This window comes from Pleurodeles waltl, chromosome 4_1 (genome assembly GCF_031143425.1).
Source record: "Pleurodeles waltl isolate 20211129_DDA chromosome 4_1, aPleWal1.hap1.20221129, whole genome shotgun sequence".
Taxonomy (NCBI): Eukaryota; Metazoa; Chordata; class Amphibia; order Caudata; family Salamandridae; genus Pleurodeles; species Pleurodeles waltl.
The window spans coordinates 571463674-571486147 of NC_090442.1; the positions used below are offsets into that span (position 1 = coordinate 571463674).

At 48.7% G+C, this 22474-nt stretch overlaps 1 protein-coding gene across 1 annotated transcript in view; it reads left to right on the forward strand.

Annotated features, from left to right (window-relative positions):
* LOC138287930 (kinesin-like protein klp-3) overlaps window positions 1-22474 on the forward strand; it is a 549187-nt gene that overhangs the window by 432098 nt on the left and 94615 nt on the right. Inside the window, exon 12 of the mRNA XM_069228961.1 lies at window positions 6887-7073. Within this exon, the coding sequence (XP_069085062.1) occupies window positions 6887-7073 (187 nt within the window). The remainder of the gene's footprint in view (window positions 1-6886; window positions 7074-22474) is intronic.

Consider the following 22474-nt stretch of genomic DNA (forward strand, 5'->3'; position numbering starts at 1 on the left):
GCATTCTGGAGAAAAAGCTTTCCAGATTCGAGGAGCCAGTACAGCAAGCCTGGAGCCACCTGTCTTTTTTTTTTAAAGATGGGGATGGTAAGAAGGTTAGCGTGTCAGAACCTCAAGTTATAAACAGGAATATGTTTTTATATACAGGAAGATACAAGAGTAGGACTGACAGTCTGGAGTGCTTTAAAAATGGGATACCCTGCCTTAAAGATGGAGGGCTGTTCTACAAGTAGCAGGTGCAAGGTCCTCAATAAGGGGGTGATCTGACAACTATGGGGTTGATAGAACAACAGCCTGGCTGCTTGATTTTGGACCAACTGGAGTCTGCGGTTTAGACACTTAGGGAGACCCAGATACAGGGAGTTAGCACATTCAAATCTAGAAAGGACCAGTGCAATGATAACCTGCGTAAGAGCCTCAAAAGATAGAAGTTTACTGATCTTTCTGATTTTCCTAAATTGTAAAAAACATGAGTAAATCACAATCCCTAATTGAGGTTTCATGGTCAGGTTGGCGTCAAAGTCGTAAAGCTGTAATTAGTATGGCTGCGCCAAGCAGCTGTAGGTGCGTAGGTAGAGAGCTTGTGTGATACTGCAGATAGAGGAGGCCCTGATAAGCCTGTAACCATAACCAGGAAGAAGAGTAGCAGTGAGCTTGAAGTAGTCGCGAGGTCGTACTAATTACAGCTTTACGACTGTACTAAGCTCACTCAACTGATCACTGAGCTACTTCACTACCTAGCACCACCACTTACCCACATTGGCCAGCTGCCCCAGCCTTGATGAAGTCACCTGTGTGACGAAACACGTGTTGGCTGTATCTCCATGATGACTCAATGATTTCCAAATACCTACAAATAAAGACACCATCTGCAAACAGGATTTGAGACTCGTTTCAACTTCATACTTCTCCCAACCTACAGAACGACACCAGGAATATCTATTCTTGTTTTACTGTTGGACATTACTCTCTGTGTGCTGTGGCCATCTTGTCCCATTTTGTTCTAGGGTACTTCTAGTACCCGTTTTGGTGCCTACCGGGAAGTAAGGCACTGGGCCGTTTTGCACCGAACTTCGCTCGTACTTCTTTACTTTGTTAAAACTATTTGTTTACTGCCTAGAGGTGCGGCGCCTCTCACCCTTACTACCCTCATTTCTCTTTCATAATTCCAATTTGGCTGACTTCAGGTCCTCTGAGAACCTTTTTGATGTGTTGTGACACCTTGGTGGTCTGGTACTTCGCAGAGGAGCATAAGAGTCACTAGCATTAGTCAGCCAATTCAGGATACCCTTATCCAGTCTATTGGGGATATCCTTAGTGTTATGCAAAAAATTAGCCTGGAAGCTACTAAAGGAGTTGATGTTGACACAAGCCTAGTTTTCTAGAACATTTGGCAGCCATGGGTTGAGGCTTCAGCTGGATCATATCCGTACAAAGGAATTTAATTGGAAAGTGGTCTGACCATATTTTTAGAATTTCAATATTCATTTTTTTAATGTTCTTTAGAAGAATTTTATATTTTTCCTTTGCTAATCATGGTTAATAATGATATCACGAGTAGCTAAGGGAATCCTAAACAATGGAGATTTACTTTAGGGAACTCTTCAAATTTAGAAATACAATTTGAATGTAATAACTAAGGATTAGCAATCTCCCTGGATGAGGGTGAACATATATGAAATCAGTGTCTTAAATAACAAATGTGTGTTCTGGTATTAAAGCAGAACCCATTTCAGCATTAAGTAGTGTCTGAGTCAAACTCTTACTTAGGAGTAAGTAACTGATTCACAATTGAGTGTGATGTGGTGATGAGAAAAAAGTAAATTCTCATGAATCCATATTATATAACCTCCAAACTCAACTAAGGACGTATGGTTAATAGCAGAATAAAATTGTTTATGCATTTTATGGGGAATGAGTTTAACTTTTGAATTTCCATCCAACAAAGGATCTTTTACTTGCTTACAGTCCCACTAAAGATAAAATAATCATCATCATATTCTAGTATTTTCAAAGAAATGTTACTCCAAAATACATTATCTACCAAAACAGAACCATTAATAATAAAAATTGCATGTGATATGCTTTCAACTAATAACCTAATGATAATCCATCTGCCATCCACATCACAACCTTGTGAGGAAACTATGAGAAATGAAGACATTGCCTAGCCAACATTTCTGAAGTTTTATGGCTTCCATTTCAGAAAGATGTGAGTTTTGAATAAATAAATTATCAGTCTCTACTTTAGCTAAATAAGACCTAGCCCTCTGGCTTTTATTGAGATTTTATAGTTCTTCATCAGTTCAGACTACAGCCCTGAATTCATACCAATAATATAAACATATGAAAACAAACATTTCTACAATTTGCAAAAATACATCTATGGAGATAAATATTAAAGTATATCATTGAACAGAAATAGCAAAATGCCAAAATGCAAAGGAAGAGAAATCCATGAGAAAAGAAAGAAAAATATATCAAAGGTAAATACAAAAATTTAAAGAACAGGAAAGATGAAAAAAGAAGAACTTAGACAATACACAGCAAAAATATGATGACTGAAAAACAATCTAGGTATACAAAAAAAAAGCAGAGTTGGATAGGGAGACCAGAAGACGAAAACGTTGTCACTTCATGCATCTAGGATAATGAGGAATGCTGGAGAGAAGGCTACAAATAAAACCAAATGTTGCTCGAATGTGGATTTACCTTACGGAAATGAAAGACAAGAGGTGTTTGGCAAAATATGAAAAGTTTGTTTAATTAAACGCAGTGGCCAGGAGAGCAGTGTAGAGTTGGGGTTTGATGACTTTCTCGAGGTACATTGGTTCTGAGTGCCCTTATATATTTCTCGAAGCATCATAAAACAATTCTATGCATTCTTTGGAAAAACGATATAGGACCTAGTTACGGAGTCATAAATCTGATCATCTGATAAAGTGCGCAGGTGGGTCTTGACCTTACCTGGACATACTGCGGGTCAGTAGATAAAATGTCCAGATGTCCGGCATGGGGAGCGCATGATCACTGCGTATTGTGTTCTGATTAGCCAAATGTTCCTAACTTTATGTGGCGTCTAATTTTATGGTGCTTTGGGAACACACACCCCACTGGTCAAATGTGTTTTATTAGGGGCCTGTCTCTTAGGACCATTGTGGTGTCACTGCCTATCTGAGTGATCAATCAGGGTTTTTCCTGTATGCGGGTTTGTCCACAGCCTACCTGTTACCCCACCTATGATCTGTCAATCAGTTGCTTCAGGCCTAGGTTGCAGTCAATCAATCAGTTTTTGTAGAGCGTGGCTGCTCACCTGTGAGAGTCTCAAGGCGCTGAGGGGGGGTTAGGGTGGAGCCCCATCTAAAAGCCACATCTTGAGGTTCTTCCTGAAGATGGTGAGCGATGGGCTTTGTCTGAGGTATAAGGGTAGGCTGTTCCAGCTCTTTGCTGTGATCTAACTGAAGGATCGTCCTCTGGCAGTGGTTTTCTGAATGCGAGGGATAGTGGCCAGATCTACTTGAGCGGAGCAGAGGGATATGGCGGGGGTGAGGAAGGAGACGCGGTGGTTCAGGTATGCCAGTCTGACATTATGTATGGCTTTGTACGTGTGGGTGAGTAGCTTGAAGGTGATTCATTTTTCTATTGGGGGTCAGTGGAGGGTCCTCAGGTGCAGGGAGATATGTTCTTGGCGTGGGAGGTTAAGAACAAGTCTGGTGGCGGCATTCTGGATGAGTTGCAGCTTTTTTATGTTTCTCGTCGTGGTGCCGGCGTAGAGAGTGTTGCTGTAGTTAAGCTTGCTTGTGACCAAAGTGTGGGTGACTGTCTTGCAGCAGTCTGCTGGGATCCATTTGAAAAATTTCCGGAGTTTGCGGAGTGCGTGCCAGCAGGAGGAGGTGACTGAGTTTACCTGTCGGGTCATAGTTAGGGAGGAATCAAGGATGATCCCTAGGTTGCAGGTGTGCTCAGCCAGTGACGGCGGGTGCTGGGAGATGTGGGCCACCAGGAGTCGTACAATGATGAGGTGGCGTTTCTGAAAATGATGAGTTCTGTGTTGTCAGAGTTGAGCTTGAGGCAGCTTTCTCTCATGAAGGTAGCGACAGCTTCCATTCCGGAGTGGAAATTCCTTTTGGCTGTGTCCGGGTCTTCGGTGGGTGAAATGATGAGATGTGTGTCATCAGCATATGACTCGGTGTCCATTCCGTGGCTTCTGACGTTGGCTGCGAGTCGGGTCATATATATGTTGAAAAGACTTGGACACATAAAGGATCCTTGGGAAACTCCGCAGATGACTCCTGTGGGTTTAGATCTGTAGGGAGGGAGCCTGATCCTCTGAGTCCTTCTGGAGAGGAAGGAGTGGATCCATTGCAGGGCTGTTCCGCTGATTTCTACGTCGTGGAGTCTGGTGCATAGTGTGCTGTGGGAGACCGTGTCGAAGGCCGCTGAGAGGTAAGGGAGTATGAGTGCCTCGGTGTGGCCGTGGTCTACAAGTGATTGGATGTCATCCGTGGCTGCAAGACGGGCCGTCTCCGTGCTGTGGTTGCTGCGGAACCTGGACTGGGAGCCGACCAGAGAGTTGTTGACCGAGGAAATTTCGCAATTGTGTGTTGTGGCTTTCTACAGTACTTTGGCCAGGTAGCATAGCAGTGAGATGGGCCTGAGGATCTTCTTTACTTCTGATGGGTCGGTCGAGGGTTTCTTCAGGAGGTGGTGTACTTCGGCGTGTTTCCAGTCCTCGGCGAAGGTGCCAGTGTTGAACTTGCCTGACCACGTATTTCTGACTCAGGGTTGATGAGGAGATCATATCAGCTGGATTCGACAACAGTGATATGAGTTTGTTGTTACGCATACACATATCATGGCGTACATTGACCAGTTTTCATCAATATTAACACTCATGAATCAGGACCTGCAGAATAGACATAGGAAAGCTATCAGTATAAAAGCAAAATCTATTTGACAAACATCAAGCTTGTAATAAAGTCTACAAATATATTAGAGAATGTTAGGCATACTGAAAACGAATAAATAAAGTTTCCACCTCTTCTCCTCTACATTTATGTGCAAACCATTTAAAGACAGCAGGGTCATCATAAGTGGTTGTTTTGTCTTTGTGATTAATTTTAAAAAGAAAAGGATGAATCAGGCCAAATCTGGCATTCATAACTCTCAATGTTGGTCTCTTATCAAGAAATAATGACCAAACAATTTTTCGAAAGGTATTTAAGGTTTAATAAGTAGTTGATTGGATTAGTGTTTACAGAGCCAATATGTTTCAAATACACCTGAATACCACTAAAAATGGATGATAATGTCTACTAAATGCAAGTGATTTCACAGGTATATTTCATATTATGCATGTTGTGAAATTTTACACTCCTTAGCACCTCAGAAGTGTTAGAAAATTGGATCTAGGTGTAGTTTGCTGAAAACCTACCACTTTGAAAAGTGTATTGCAAACTGTCACATTAATTTGATGAAGTCATCAGTGATATTGTCATTGCTGTCATTTAACATGTCATGAATGATGTAATATGTGAGGTCATAAGCAATGCATGGTGGGGTGAAAGTTTTATTTAGCTGATAACTCTGGCAACATAACTCCAGCCACTGCGGTACAGTGGTACTCCTGTGGTTCCTCCGCTCAAGCTTCACTTCTGTGCTTCCATGTAATCCTGGAAGTTTAACACAATGAAGCTTTCATGGCCCTGTGGCTCTATGGGGATTGAGGCTTGACAGTGATTCCCGTAGGAGTACTATAGTGCCTCACAGGAGGGACATGCTAAGTCCTGCAGGAGTGCTGCAGTATCCGCAACGCAATTTCGTTTTTTTTCAATTGGCCCCCTGTCGTGAGGATCCCTCTGGGTTCCCTCCCATAGGTGTGGGTGGTCAGGGTGTCCCTGTCTTGCTCCCTTATACTATTTCCCGGAGTCCTAAAATGCCCACTGTGGCATTTTCTTCTATGTTGTGGCTGGCCAATCAGATTCTTCGGCTAATCAACATGCCCCAGTCTCTGAATTTGTGGTACTGTTGGCCCGGCCGTCTGTATATATATTTAACTTTGTAACTCCTTCATGACTACCCGAAGAACCCCTTTAAATTAAATTGTCTCAAAATCAGCCGGTCTTGTTTACAGCAAATAATGAAGAGCACACTTTCTGAAGAATGTTCTCATTTTCAGCCAGATTTGGTGTAACTCTGTTCCACCATTTTTTCCATATCACTTCCCGAACTTTCTTATCGAAAATAACATGGAAAATCAAGATTTTGCAACCCACCCCTCCTTCTTTGCCCCTCAAGATGGATCCTCCTCAACTTTCCTGGAAGGAGCTGACGATTCATCAAATGGCGCCAAAGTTTTTAGTTAAACAAAAAATGCTTTTCCTATAGAAACTTTGACCTAAATATACCTAAACAGTGGCGACTGAACCAAGTTTATTCTCTCTTCTGTGGCAAAGGCAAATTGATGGAGGAGTACCGGGGAAGTGTGTACTGTGTTGTCACCTGAGTTGTGCCTGTGTTGTCTCTGGTCTATGAATTAACCATGCATATTCAAATGCTTGTTAGGTGCATGAAATAAATTAAAAAATGTACAGGATAAAAACTCAGGCGAGGATATTCTCTTTAGGACACCTTCAGCACTGTATTTATTTTAAAGCAGACAAAATTAACATCTCTAATAGTAGTTGACTGTTTTACCCAGCCAATAGATTTTCAGGATATGAAAAACATTATACATTGCTTATGTGCCATTTCTTTGTTTAATGAAGCAGTAGCAAACTAGAATGAGAAACACCTCAATTCAACGTTGATTTGGCAATTTTGTATAAACCAGATTTAGACCCTACTTTGCTGACAATGTTTTTCATGTTTTGCAATTTAAATGCAGTTCCCGTTCTCACCTGATGGTGATGTTGCGAGTGAGTGGTATGGACAGCATCTCGGGAGTGGCTTCCTTTGGCACCCTGACATTGTGTGATCTGGCGGGATCGGAACGTATTTCTAAGACGGAAGCAACTGGTCAAAGATTGGTGGAGGCAGCAGCAATTAACAAATCTCTAACTTCACTGGGCCAGGTATTTATGGGCTATTTTATTATGTTAACAAACAACATCCATGTACTGATGCTTCAGGTTTTCAATCACAGATAAAAAAAAGTAGTGTGAAGTTCTAAGTGGCATTTCTCCAGTAACACATATACATTTGAAGAGCTCACCCATATGTATACTGCAAATAATTGCCTATATTCAATATTAACAAAGACACCTGTTTGACTGGTGGAACCATATACGTAATTCGGTAGTTGGAAAAATCAGTGCACCACACACTGTTTGAGTTGAAATAAACCCACTAGCTTGACACACAAATGTATCACTGTAAAGTTTTGTGTAAGGTCTCATTGTGAAAGGTCTTGTTTTTCTAGGCTCCCCAAAGGAGACCACCACTTCTCCTCTATAATGTGATTCAAGGTCTCAAGGATCACATCCTTTTTTTGTCTCCTCCCAGACTTTTCTGAGGTTATACTTTACTTTCCGGCTCCCCTATGCCTTTCTTTCAGTGAAAAACGAAGGTTTTGAAAGACCTGATTCTAACTCCTGAGCCCTCTCTAACATCACCTTTTCCAGATCTTCACCAACTTTTGCTTCTCACAGTTGAGAACAATGCGTCAACCATTTAGTCTTCAATGCGCAGCAGTGAAAGGCCTGATCATGCAGGCACTGAGTGCTCATAGGTGAGAGGCCAGCCCAGACTTTGTGGTTCACTCTTGACTCATCAGTGGTAGATCTACCACGTTGCCCTCCCACTGTTAGTGCTGTTAGTGTTAGGATGCTTTCGGCATCTCAGTATCTGCCACCTCACTATCACTTCTGCCATGAAGCTTCCTCCAGTGACTGTGAACCACACATGTGCAAGAGATCAGAAAAAGAACTGATACAAAGAAGCTATCTTGGACCACCTCACATTTTACTTACTTTTTAGATTTTCTTTTTTTATTGAATAAATATGAAATACTGTAATATTCTCCTGTTGCATATTGTTCGTTATTCGTGCTTATTGAAATGAGAGTGAATTATTTTGACCATAGCTCATTTTCAGCCCCAGAATTTGGAAGTGTTACATTGACATTCAAACATATTGAAAAATACAGGTTTCTGACTGTACTGTCTTTGTATTCCCATGGTTAAAGTGTGGAGTGTTTCGTTTTCATGAACAATTTCTTATACTCGCATAACTCATTCAAATTGTTTTGGTTTTGAGTACGAGTTTTTGGGCAACTTTTTTACTCATAACAACATGAATATACATATGAAAATGTTGACGTATGGAAATGCATTGGATATATAGGGTGCATAGCGGATTTCAAGATCCTAATCATTTAGATACAGGAAGCACCGTTCCAAATCCACACACTTTGTATTAACTTTAATGAGCTGTACAAATTCAGAAACAATTATAGAAATAAGTTAATCTGAAGAGAGACACAAAAGAAAAAGAGATAGAGATTGAAGAAGACAAGAAAAAGAAATGACATCCTGCATTATAAATATATTGAATTAGGCGGACATAAGACACTTTGTCAATCGAATAAATCTGTCAATACAGCAAGTCATAAATATTGTACATTACAGCGCATAGAGATCTTCTTGACACACTCACCATCACTCTCAGGAATGGTGTAAAAGCCCATTTATTAGGACAGGGTTGCAATTAATAACAAAACGTTTGAACAACTTTAAAACATTCCAACTTCGCAGCTTCTTTTCAGTACCGCCCCTTTTGAAACGCCCCACCTTTCAGTCTTCCATTTCGTTCCCCAAATTTGCTTTGTTCACCCATCCTACACCTTCATTCACCTATTATCCACACTGTCATCCTTCACCTGCTTCTCCTCCCACCCACCCCCCCTCCCCAGAAGAGTGGCCAGGCCCGCATCTGGCTCTCCACCCTCCCCCATCGACTGCCTCACTCACTGCAACCTGCTCTAAACAGACGTTCAATTTTGCTCGGAAGTGTCCGACCCCTCCCTTGCCTACCTACTTATAACCACTCTTAGAACCCTCCCCTGCTTCCCTCCCCTCTAATCCCCTGTCCCCGTGATGTCCTTCCTGTCTCAAAGGATCCCATGGAGAGACTGTGTGTCTGCTCTCCCTGGGACCCTTCATTGAATTGTCTTTTCGCATTTTGGATAAACATTTAGGGCCATATGTATGAACACATTTTCCCATGGACACAAAATGGGTAAAATCCTTTGATACATCTGGCCCTTAGTTCAGTCCAGAGCCGGTGTGAAATGTGTAACGCTCTTGTCACTCTTTGTGGTTCCGTCATCACACCTTCTAGCCTGGCTTATTCAAGCCCAAAACCCAGCCTATGGGGGTGATTCTAACCCTGGCGGACGGTGATAAAGCGGCGGCCAACCCGCCAACAGGCCGGCGGTCCAAAAAATGGAATTCTGACCCTGGCGGGAACCGCCAACACAGCCCGTCACATTAACACTCCGACCGGCACGGCGGGACCGACAAACAGCGCGGCGGTCACCGCCAACAGACAGGCGTCAGACAATGTACCGCCCACACTATTCTGACCGGCCAATCCGCCACCTTTTCCGGGGCGGGAGCACCGCCGATAAAAACACGGCGGAAACAGACTACGAATGGGAAAACGCGCACCTCTACGCACTCCACGAGGAAGGAGGACAGCATGGAACCCGAATTAAACATCCTACCTGCTCTCGTCTACCTGCTCATCTACCACGAGTACGAACGCTGGCGCAGACGACAACGGTGAGTACCGCACCTACGACACAGGGGAGGGGGGAGGACGAAAGGTTACGTGCACACACATACGCGATACACCCACCCCCCCAAACCATGTACACACCAATGCAGAGCAACAAGTCACAGTGACACCACCCAAACCCCTGTAAAAAAAGCAAGGACATAATTAAATTGTGACTCGAAATTTATGGGAAATAAAAACCACTGATAAGTCACGGTCAAATAGCAATAACAATTCCAAAAAATCAATTCAATATCCAGTGCATACGATAAACCGAGGCAATAAGTCCTGCACATCTAACAATATTCCAAGTGTCCGTGGGCCAAAGTGTATCCACACAAGGGCAAAGCCCACACAGGAGACCTGAGTCCTTTGGAGAGAACACTGCAGGGGCATCTGATGACAAAACTACAGGCACCTCAGGGGGAAGGGAAGCGGGGGGGCACCACAGCCACAGGAGTCCACGACGTCAGATCCACGAAGGGGCCACCATGCCCACTGTGCCATCCTGGGGAGTGCAAAGCCACAGTCTCTCAAGTCTCTACAGTGGGTGGCTTGCCCACTCTGCCATCCTGGGGAGTGCAAAGCCACAGTCTCTCAAGTCTCTACAGTGGGTGGCTTGCCCACTCTGCCATCCTGGGGAGTGCAAAGCCACAGTCCATCAGGTGGATAACAGTCTCCACCGGTCAAGGAGGGGGCATGGTGGGCACAGTGAACCGTGAACAGTAGCTCGAGACAGATCCGGCACTGTCATTGTGCCAGTGGTGCTTGAGACGGCGGGGCCCAGCGGAGCGGTGCTTGACAGGAAGGGCCCAGCGGAGTGCTGCTTGAGACGGCGGGGCCCAGCGGAGCGGTGCTTGACAGGAAGGGCCCAGCGGAGCGGTGCTTGACAGGCGGGGCCCAGCGGAGCGGTGCTTGAGACGGCGGGGCCCAGCGGAGCGGTGCTTGAGACGACGGGGCCCAGCGGAGCGGTGCTTGACAGGAAGGGCCCAGCGGAGCGGAGCTTGAGACGGCGGGGCCCAGCGGAGCGGTGCTTGAGACGGTGGGGCCCAGCGGAGCGGTGCTTGACAGGAAGGGCCCAGCGGAGCGGTGCTTGACAGGAAGGGCCCAGCGGAGCGGTGCTTGACACGGCGGGGCCCAGCGGAGCGGTGCTTGACAGGAAGGGCCCAGCGGAGCGGTGCTTGAGACGGCGGGGCCCAGCGGAGCGGTGCTTGACAGGAAGGGCCCAGCGGAGCGGTGCTTGAGACGGTGGGGCCCAGCGGAGCGGTGCTTGAGACGGCGGGGCCCAGCGGAGCGGTGCTTGACAGGAAGGGCCCAGCGGAGCGATGCTTGACAGGAAGGGCCCAGCGGAGCGGTGCTTGAGACGGCGGGGCCCAGCGGAGCGGTGCTTGACAGGAACGGCCCAGCGGAGCGGTGCTTGACAGGAAGGGCCCCAGCGGAGCGGTGCTTGAGACGGCGGGGCCCAGCGGAGCGGTGCTTGACAGGAAGGGCCCAGCGGAGCGGTGCTTGACAGACGGGGCCCAGCGGACCGGTGCTTGAGACGGCGGGGCCCAGCGGAGCGGTGCTTGAGACGGCGGGGCCCAGCGGAGCGGTGCTTGAGACGGCGGGGCCCAGCGGAGCGGTGCTTGACAGGAAGGGCCCAGCGGAGCGGTGCTTGACAGGAAGGGCCCAGCGGAGCGGTGCTTGACACGGCGGGGCCCAGCGGAGCGGTGCTTGACAGGAAGGGCCCAGCAGAGCGGTGCTTGAGACGGCGGGGCCCAGCGGAGCGGTGCTTGACAGGAAGGGCCCAGCGGAGCGGTGCTTGACAGGAAGGGCCCAGCGGAGTGGTGCTTGACAGGAAGGGCCCAGCGGAGCGGTGCTTGACAGGAAGGGCCCAGCGGAGCGGTGCTTGACAGGAAGGGCCCAGCGGAGTGGTGCTTGACAGGCGGGGCCCAGCGGAGCGGTGCTTGAGACGGCGGGGCCCAGCGGAGCGGTGCTTGACAGGAAGGGCCCAGCGGAGCGGTGCTTGAGACGGCGGGGCCCAGCGGAGCGGTGCTTGAGACGGCGGGGCCCTGTTCAGCGGTGCTCTTCTGCCCGGCGGGGCCCTCTTCAGCGGTGCTCTTCTGCACGGCGGGGCCCTGTTCAGCGGTGCTCTTCTGCCCGGCGGGGCCCTGTTCAGCGGCGCTCTTCTGCCCGGCGGGGCCCTCTTCAGCGGTGCTCTTCTGCACGGCGGGGCCCTCTTCAGCGGTGCTCTTCTGCCCGGCGGGGCCCTGTTCAGCGGTGCTCTTCTGCACGGCGGGGCGTGTTCAGCGGTGCTCTTCTGCACGGCGGGGCCCTGTTCAGCGGTGCTCTTCTGCCCGGCGGGGCCCTCTTCAGCGGTGCTCGTCCAGTCGGTCAAGGGAGCCAGACCTGGCCTGGACTCCCTGCTCAGTCGCCCTCCGACCGTGCTGTTGCTGGACCCTTCGGTGACGGAGTCCTGGGCCCTTTGGTGTTCTTCCTAACACCCGGGATGGGGCTTGTGGGCCCCTCCTGCTCCGCGCTCCTGCTGGCTGACTTCTCCGCCCTGCTGCCCTTTCGCTCCTTAGATGGGGCTCTCGGGCCCTTGCCTCCCCTAGATGTTGTGGCTGGTGAAGTGGGCGAACTTTGCTCCTTGGGGGCAGCCGTGTCAGTCCTCTCACGGCGGCCCTTTAGCTTCCTGGTCCTCTTGCCTGGTGGGGGCTGGCTGTCCCCTTGCTGCTGATGGAAGTGTCACTGCTGGCAAAGGGTGGACTCCAGAACCCATGCACCACAGTGACACTCGAAGCTGGGCTGGTGGTGGCTGAGGTGCTCTTGGGACTCTTTGCAGATGGAGGGGGTGGGTCAGTGGAGGGAAAGAGGTCAAGATTAGCCAGGAAAACTTTCTTGGGACCAAGGTAAAAGGTAGGAGAAGTGGTGATGGGAGTGGAGGAAGAGGATGTGGTTGTAGGAGAGTCAGGTGTGCTGTCTTTGGGTGCAGGTGCTTGTGCTGGAGGCTGTCGTGAGGTGGATGGCTGTTGAGTGGGTGTCTGCCTGCGTTTGTGTGTCTTGGAAGAGGGGGTGACAGACACAGTGGGAGAGGACACAGGGGACGTGTAAATGGTAGTGGGGGTGGTGACTGCACGTGTGCGGACTGGACTGGAGGGTGTGCTGGTGATGGAAGCACTGGCTGATGGTGGTGTGCATGCAGGTGTGAGTGTAGACGTCACAGGGAGGGAGGAGGGAGACGAGGAGGAGGGGGACACAGAGGTGGTAGTGACTGTTGGAATGTCTGCATCTGGGTGTTGCTTGCGTGAATGCTTGTGGGTTCTGTGGTGCTTGTGTCTGGATGAGCTGCCCTTGGGTGTTGAGGTGTGTGCAGGCTGGTCTGATGGTGTGGATGGGATAGGCTGAGGAACAGGAGACAGAGACAGGGTGGAGGCAGTCAGAAGAGGGAGGCTGGAAACAGGGACAATGGCTGCCGTCAGTGCTGAGGCCAGAGCATTGAACGATCGTTGATGGGCAGCCTGACCCGAATGAATGCCCTCCAGGTAGGCATTGCTCCGATGCACCTCCCTTTCTACCCCCTGGATGGCATTCAAAAGGGTAGTCTGCCCAACAATGATGGTCTGAAGGAGGTCAATGACCTCCTCACTGAGGGCAGCAGGGGTAACAGGGGCAGGGGCTGAGGTGCCTGGGGCGAAGGAGACGCCCGCCTTCCTGGGCGAGCGGGCACGGAGCGTAGGCTGAGGGGCTGCTGGGAGGGCGGGGCTGGTGCGCTGGGTGGCGGCTGTACCTGGAGAGGCGGGGGGCCCGGTTGTTGCCGCCACCGCTAGGGAGCTCCCATCCGAGGACGTGTCGCTGTCGCTGGTGTCACCACCGGTCCCCGTAGTGGTGCTCCCCTCGCCCTCCGGATCACTGGTGCCCTCGGTGTCTGTTCCTGGTCCCACCGGGGCCTTGTGACTTGCAGCTCCCTCGTGCTCCGATGCCAATTCTCCTCCGCCTGATGATGCTAATGCACACATGCACAAGAAGATGAAGAAGAAGGGTGGGAGAAAAACGAAGACCAGGTTGAGTGCATGCAATGTCAACACCGTTGGCGGAGAGGACAGACACAGGAGCCTCATGCACTAAGCCGCGCATTCGGGGTACACTACTCAGTACTTCTGACTAGGACAACAGGTCTAGAGACGACAAACGCGCACATGTGTGATGCTGGACCATCGATAGCTGTACTTGTCACCCTACAGAGTTGGGGGCCGGGAGCACAGGGCCATGCCTAAAGGAGAGGACTACACTACAGAAAGCGCCCTGGCCTAATGTCACCCACAACCCTCCTCCCCCACCCAGACGCCTCCACTGCGCAGAGAGATAGCAGAATGTGCTGATACTCACCCCCTTGTGTCTGCTGTGATGTCCTTAAGCGCCCATCCAAATCAGGGTAGGCCACCGCCAGGATCCGGGACATCAGGGGGGTCAGGGTACGACTGGCACGCCTCCTAGGTTGGGAGGCCATCCCCAGCAGTGACTCGGCGGTCTTCCTGGTTCTGCAGCGGATGTCCTCCCACCTCTTACGGCAGTGGGTGCCCCGTCTTGTGTGGACCCCCAGGGCCCGGACTTCCTTGGAGATGGCACGCCAAATGTCCACTTTCTGATGGGCGCTGACCTATTTGACATGTACAGGGTGGGAAGGAAAAATTCATCAATTTTCTGCATGCTAGATGCGATTGGCCCCCCCTCCCCAACCTTGCCATATGGCACATGCTCTCATCTGTCGTGCGTTGCACTCCTCATTCGCCCCCCACCCCACCAACTTACATCCACCCCACTCCACACAGGCATAGCCCATTCAATGTGCACCCAGTGTACTTACCTGTTGGTCTGGAGGACCGTAGAGTAACGCATACTGGGGGAGGACCCCATCCACAAGTTTCTCCAACTCCTCAGACGTGAAGGCAAGGGCCCTTTCCCCAGTCGCAGCAGCCATTGTCACTTCCAGACCGAGGTCACAGCAGCACTTGCAGTATAGGTCCTCTCCTGTGGATGATCAGGTCTCGAGTGATTAAGCAGATAGAAAATGGCGGTCACGCCCGCGGCGGTGCGTACCGCGACCGCCGGCGCACCTCGTCATTGGCTCCTGAAACCCATAGGCTTCAATGTTAGCCAATGCGGCTTCGTATAGCGGTCTTCGACCGCCTACCGCCACGGTGTGCCACGCCAGCGCATTGACCTCACATCCCATTGTCCCACTTCACAGGTCAGGCAGCCGCCATTTCAAGGGCCCACATGGCATAATTTGTACTGCGTCACACAGGCCTAGGCCTAGCATTGCCACTCATACACGCCTTTCAATACATAGATAATCGTGTGCTATGCATGCTGTGGTGAACGTACCTGTGATTTGCTTGACTCTGTGCTCCATGTTGTCCTTCCTAGGCACCGTCCGCTGGGACTTGCAAGGAGACGGATGAATCCTCGCGTGTACCGACCGCTGGTGGACCTGTCGACAATGGAAGAACGCCATATCATACTACGATACCGACTTGACCGAGCCACTATACATGAACTGTGTGCCCAGCTGGAGCCAGCCCTGATGTCCCCCATCCGCCAACCCACAGGAATTCCCCCTCTAGTGCAGGTTCTGTCAGTCCTCCATTTTTTGGCAAGTGGCTCATTCCAGACAACAGTGGCCATTTCATCTGGAATGTCTCAGCCTATGTTTTCAAAAATCTTGTCTAGAGTGTTATCTGCCCTGACGAAACACATGCGGAGCTACATTGTATTCCCTGAGGAGGTTGATTTGGCCACTGTGAAGGGTGATTTTTATGCCCTTGGACATATCCCCAACATAATTGGTGCCATTGATGGGACCCATGTGGCTTTAGTACCCCCAAAAGACGATGAGCAGGTGTACAGAAACAGGAAAAGTTACCATTCGATGAACGTCCAGGTGGTCTGTTTGGCTGACCAGTACATCTCCCATGTGAATGCCAAGTTCCCTGGGTCAGTGCATGACGCGTATGTGATGCGGAATAGCAGCATCCCTTATGTGATGGAACAGCTACAGAGACACCGTGTGTGGCTAATTGGTGACTCTGGTTACCCCAACCTGCCTTGGCTATTGACCCCAGTGAGGAATCCCCGGACCAGGGCAGAGGAACGGTACAATGAGGCCCATGGGCAAACTAGGAGGATCATAGAAAGAACCTTTGGCCTCCTGAAGGCCAGGTTTAGGTGCCTGCATATGACAGGGGGATCCCTGATGTACTCACCAAAGAAGGTGTGCCAGATCATCGTGGCCTGCTGTATGCTTCACAATCTGGCATTGCGACGTCAGGTGCCTTTCCTGCAGGAGGATGGTCCAGATGGTGGTGTTGAAGGAGCTGTGGAGCCTGCGGAGAGTGAAGAGGAGGAAGACGAAGAGGACGACCCAGACAACAGGGACAGAGTTATCCAACAGTATTTTCAGTAGCACACAGGTAAGAATCACCCACGCCATTTAACATTTACTGAAAGCCCCCTGCATCTTTACTTTGTGTATTTCCCCCCAGTTCCTTTAAACTGATGTTTGATTTTCCCTTCCCTTTTCAGTGCTGTATGACCCACTGTGTGACTTCTGCTTGGTTGGCCCATGGACTAATGCTTATTGACACTGGTATGTTGTCATCACAAGAATAACAGAACATTATTGATCAGTAATGTGTTATACATTTGTAAATAATACAGGCTGACTCCTGAATGATTTCAGTGCAATGAGTGATTTATTTTTAGTGCTAGATATTGGTACATGATATTAAAACGGTGATGGGTGAGGGTGGAGTTATGTCCATGGCAGAGTCCAGTTCTCGGTCGCACAGGTGCATTGTCCATATGCCTGTGGAAGGATCGAGCAGGGGCAGTTCAAGGTTGGACAAGGTGACACTGTGGGACGGTGGAATGACATCCGGGGGGATATTAGGCTGGCGGGGGACTTGGCATCCTACTCTGTCTTCCTTTGAGATCTCAGGTTCCTCTTGCGGGGTGGTTGTTCTTCAGCAGGAGGTGGGGTTCTGGTGGCCCGTCGTTCTGTGGGGGCCTCCTGACCACTAGCGCCGGCGGAGGTGGTAGGCTGTTCCTGGCTAGTGATAGGGGCCCTTTGCGGTGCCACATGGTCCCGCAATGTGGTTTCTATCCGGTTGAGGGCCTGGACTATGGTCCCCATAGCGGTAGCAATGTTCCGGAGTTCATTGCTGAACCCCATGTACCGTTCCTCCTGCTGTGCCTGGATCTCGGTGAACCTGGCCAGTACCGTCGCCATCGTCTCCTGGGAGTGATGGTATGCTCCCATGATGGTGGTGAGGGCCTCTTGGAGAGTCGGTTCCCTGGGCCTGTCCTCCCCCCCCTGTCGCACAGCAGCCCTCCCAGTTGCCCTGTTTCCCCGTGCCTCTGTCCCCTGGACGGTGTGCCCACTACCACTGCCCCCAGGTCCCTGTTGTTGTTGGGGTGTTGGGTCAGCCTGGGTGCCCTGTAGTGGCGGACACACCGCTGATTGACGCGTCCGCGAGACAGAGGCATGGGCCCGCTGGGTGGGAGCTGTGCTGGTGTTCCCAGAGGGGTTTGGGTCTGCTGTGGCCTGTGTCTGTGTGTGGGGAACCGACTGTCCAGAGGTCCCCGATGGTCCGGGCTGGTCATCAGGTTCTAGGTCGACAGAGCTGCTGTCCTCGCTGGGGGCCTGTTCTGGGGGTGGGATGGACAAATCTGGACCCTCCGTGGCGGTGTGTTGGCGTTCGGGCCCTGCAGGGGTAAAGGAGTATGGTTATTGTTTCTGTGCGTGCCATGGCGTGCATTTTGAGTGCCCTTGTCCCCCAGTGCTGGCATTCCCTTGTGGGAGGTGTTGTGAGGGTGGTGGGGGGGGGGGTGTATGGGTATGTGCAATGGTCATGCTTTGGTGGTGGCTGTCTATGGTTTGTGTTGGCATTCAGGGGTTGGTGTTGTTTAGGGTGGGTTGTGCTGGTGAGACATTGGCAGGGAGGTTGTGTGCTGGGGGGTTGGGATTGGGGGTGAGGGGGGGGGTTGGCATGCTGGTGGTTGGGGGGGGTGAAGTAGTTGAGATTCGACTTACCAGAGTCCATTCCTCCGCCTACTCCAGCGAGGCCATCAGGATGCAGGATGTTTACCACCTCTTGCTCCCATGCTGTGAATTGGGGTGGAGTGGGTGGGGGTCCGCCGCCAGTCTTCTGCACAGCGATGTTGTGCCTGGAGATCATCGAGCGCACCTTCCCCCGTAGGTCGTTCCATCGCTTTCTGATATCTTCCCGATTTCTGGGATGCTGTCCCACAGCGTTGACCCTGTCTACGATCCTTTGCCATAGCTCAGCCTTCCTTGCTATGGTGGTGTGCTGCACCTGTGTGCCCAAGAGCTGGGGCTCAACCCTCATAATTTCCTCCACCATGACCCGGAGTTCTTGGTCAGTAAACCTTGGGTGTCTTTGGGGTGCCATGGGGTGGTGTGGATGAGGTGTGGGGTGGTGTTTGTGGTGATGTGCGTGGTGATATGTGGTGATGTGTGCGTAGATGTGGTGTGGGTGATGAAGTTGGGTTCCTGTGTGTGTTGGGGTTTTCTAGTGCTGTGCTCGCTCTCTCTATCTCTCTCTCTCTCTCGCCTTCGCTCCGATTTCCAACTAGTGGGGGTTTGTGGGTGATGTGGGTGTGTGTTTTATAGTTGATTGGATGTGTGGGAGTGTTGTTTGTATGTGTCTCAGGTGTGCGTATTTCAAATTGTCCAATGTGGCTGTGTTTTGGTGCTGTGTGTGTATTTTGAGTGCGGCGGTGTGTACCGCCAATGGAGTACCGCGGTTGAAAGACCGCCGCGTGGATTCGTGGGTCAGAATGGCATGGGCGTGTTTGTGTTGGCGTGACGGTGGAGGTTTGGTCATCTCCAGTTTTCCGCAGTCCGCTGATGCGGCGGCCTTCCTTGGATGTCGGATTGTTGGCGGTTTCACAGTTGGTGGTCAGAATGACCGTGGCGGTTTACCGTGGCCGCGGCGGTAGTATGGCGGACTTCTGACCGGCGGTAAGGGCCTTTTACCGCCGAGGTCAGAATGACCCCCTATGTGTCTTACACTCATTTCCAGATGACCGATTCTGCTGCAAGTCATCGACATGTCGTCCAGCAACATATACTTCTTCTATACCAGAAGAGCAGTTTTATCTGAATAGATAACCAGACAGCCCTATATCCGTTTGGAAGCTGTATGTGAATACCATATCTGATCAATATCTGACATTGCATTGGACCCAAGCTGACTGTGTGCAGTGGTTCCATCTGCTCTATACAACGCCAAAATATTCGGCGCACCACACTTCTAACGTTACAGTGGTGTGGAAGAACAGTTCAGCAGGCAAGGAAATCTTGTTTGTACACACTACAGGATAGCTTAAAAACCCTAGGCCAAACGTTCTTATCCTCTGATTCGCCCCATTAGTTTCAGAATACGGTTGCTATTTGTGTTTAGTTGTTTTCCTATTGATTGTGTCAGATTGTGTAACATGCTACACATTCTAGAGGCTAAAATAGTTTTCATATTATTAAGAGACGATTGTGGCTGCACCTGTTGTAGCGGCAGTCTGTTTTCACTTGTAAGCTTTAGAAAATAGAGAAAGACATAAAGATATTACTTCCAGACGCCCGTCTTCAGTTGGAATCAGCTGGAGAGAGGGTAATCCCTGTCCAGTCCATCCTTTGTCACACCCACGCTATACGTTTACCATTTCTCCATAGTGGAAGTTAAATCCCTGTAACTATTTTGTTCGTATATTATCTGTTCTGTGCTTCAGAGAGAAATGGCCAAATGCACAGTAATTCTAAGAGGGCAATCCAGAACTAATGATGACGAAAATACCTGTATTCAACAATTCACTGTTTATTTTGGCCATTTAAATCTGAGGTCTGATTCTGAGTATAGGTGCTACTTATCGCACCTGAAAAAACACGAAACTGTGGGGTACGTTATTTATTGGGTGCGATAAATAGCAGCTATTCCGAGCCTTTGAGGAATAACATTGGATTGATTGGTGCTTAACACCAAAATCCACATGGTACAGTAAGTACCCTACATCATATTCTTGTTAACTTCCAGCAAGTTTGGCATGCTGAAAGTTGAAGATGGGTGAGGTATTTAATGTACCTGGTAATTTCTGGGTGTGTTAACTATCACCCCACTCAAAAAGCCAATCCCTAAGCAAACACAGGTTTACACAGAGGGCTGAAAACACTGACCCTCTCTTAATTAGGGCCATTGTCCTTAGCTTGTGTTTGGTTAGTTTACTGACTACAGGGAAATGATCGGAAGAAAACATTCCCATGACACAACTAGGTAGTTGTTTCTGCTGAAGTTCTTACCGACAGGGAAGTCATAACATTTGTAGCTTTAATAACTCTTTAAAAACTTCTATCAGGAATTTTATTACAAGTAATTTTCACTGAGAGATTGGAATGTCTGATACCATTTTGTATCCTGATAGGTTGTTGACATAGTAGAGGAAGAGTTTATGCTTAATTAAGATACAACTACCACTAGACAGACACCTATTGTCCACTCTCTGGAGCATGAGTGAGTTGGCATCTTTGGAAGTGGAGCAATATCGCCTTGAATAACAGCCGAAAATTCACAAATCTGTGGCAAGGGGAGAATATACGAGCTGCAAGTCATCATAAAGGAATAAAAAAAAATATTGTGCAGGGAAGTGCGCCAGTCGAATAGCAAATATAGGAATAGGTCAAATAGTCAATTGGATGCTTAAGTAATAAAGGACAAACGTCCAATTCAAGTATCAATCAGGATGACCAGCTAGACCATAGCATTAGTCAAGCTGTCAAAACATCAAATTCCAATATGTGTACACTATATGTTCCAATATGTGGGATTTACTCCAAATGGAACCGGATTTCAGAGGTCTCTTTAGCCAGAAACCACTTTTTGCACACTTGTGCTCAAGGAATCTCAGGGAGATGCTGTGCAGCTGTTCCATCTCACAAGTCCCCGGCCACACAGGCAGGTACAAATGTCATAATTTCATCCATTGTGGAAATGTAATCATCGGCAACACAATTTCACATCCTAAAATAGGTAAACTCAGATTCCGCCTTTCAGCAGATTGTAATTTGGAGAAAGTGATTTATGTTATCAAGTGTCCATGTGGCCTATTATACATTGGTAAGACAGAAAGGAAAGTGAAGGTTCGGATAACTGAACATAAAAGCATGATCATAACCAGGAACAGGAATTCCAGTTTGATGGTCCACTGGTTGGACCACAATCATAACATTGCTCAACTTCGTTTTATCGTTATTGAAAAGATTACCATCAATTCAGACACTAACATACAAACAGTTCTTTTCCAGAGAGAAACATTCAGGATAAAATATTTAGATAGCTTTCTTCCGCATGGTCTTGTTGGAAATTATATGTTTCCTATAAACATTACAATTGTTATTCATGGCCACATGCCGCACATGTCATATTCCAATTAGACTGATACACTAGTTACCACCATACACTACACAGTATACATGTTTAGGGGGAAATGCTAGGTTCTTCACGGTCATAAACCAAATAGTAAGAAGTACATCATTTTACATTTGTGTTTATGAATTACTTGATAGTTTCACTTTTGTATTTTTACACGTATGAGCAACTGTTGTTTGGTGCCCATGTTATTTTGTTATTTCTTTCATTGAATAACATTGTGCTTTCCACAGTTCTCATATTTCAAAACCGCGAGCATTATGTGTATTCATGCGTATATGCATCGCATGAGTTGGACTAGTTCGACTGACACAAGCGCAGTACTGAATCATAAAGTCAAGCGGAAGCAGAACGCATGTAATGTCAAATAAATTCATCAAAACCCATTGTAACCTTACTGGGTTCCTTGTAATGTGAATGATCACGTTCCCTTGTACTTATGGCTTTAACAGTTATCATATAGATTAATGAAGCACATTAGTGAAGCTTAATAACAACTGACTTTTTCCATTGGCTTTCAATTGAGAGGGTCTTTCTTTCATGTCTACAATGCACTTTGGTGCGTTAAAAGCATGCATACAGTGTAACTCGGTTTCTTTCCCCAGGGTAGGCAAGCACTCACTGAATAGTTTGATTACTTAGAATTTCACTTGAGAATTTGTGAGTGCCCAGCAAAATTTCTATTTTCATGTGCACTATGACTATGCCATAAATCTCCCATGAACTTTATTCAGTCTTTGCAAAGCTCATCTAACCAAAAATGTGATTCATTTGTTAGCAGCCAGAGGGGTGAGGAGCTTTCTAATTCTGTGTTTGACTGTGCAGGTGTATATCAGATGGTTTCATCAGTGAATAAAGAGCTTAGAAAGTAGATTTTGTTAATTATGTAATGGAAGAGGAAGGTTTTAATAGAAAACATACAGTTACTCACAGAGAGGTTAGTTTGTAACGAAGCAGCAGGCCAGCAGTTCTCGCTCGCAGAAGTACCCTGCTTCAGGAAAACCAGGACAGGAGGACATTCCTTCTCCTACCGCGAAGCCACCGGCTGGAATGCCCTACCTATCCATATCAGACAAACCACCTCCCTCCTCAGCTTCAAGAAAGAACTAGAGACATGGCTTTTTAAGCCACCTCACCAGTATATGCTACACTCCGCCCCCCCCCCCCCCCCCCCCCAAGCGCCTTGAGACCCTAACAGTGAGTAGCTGCGCTTTACA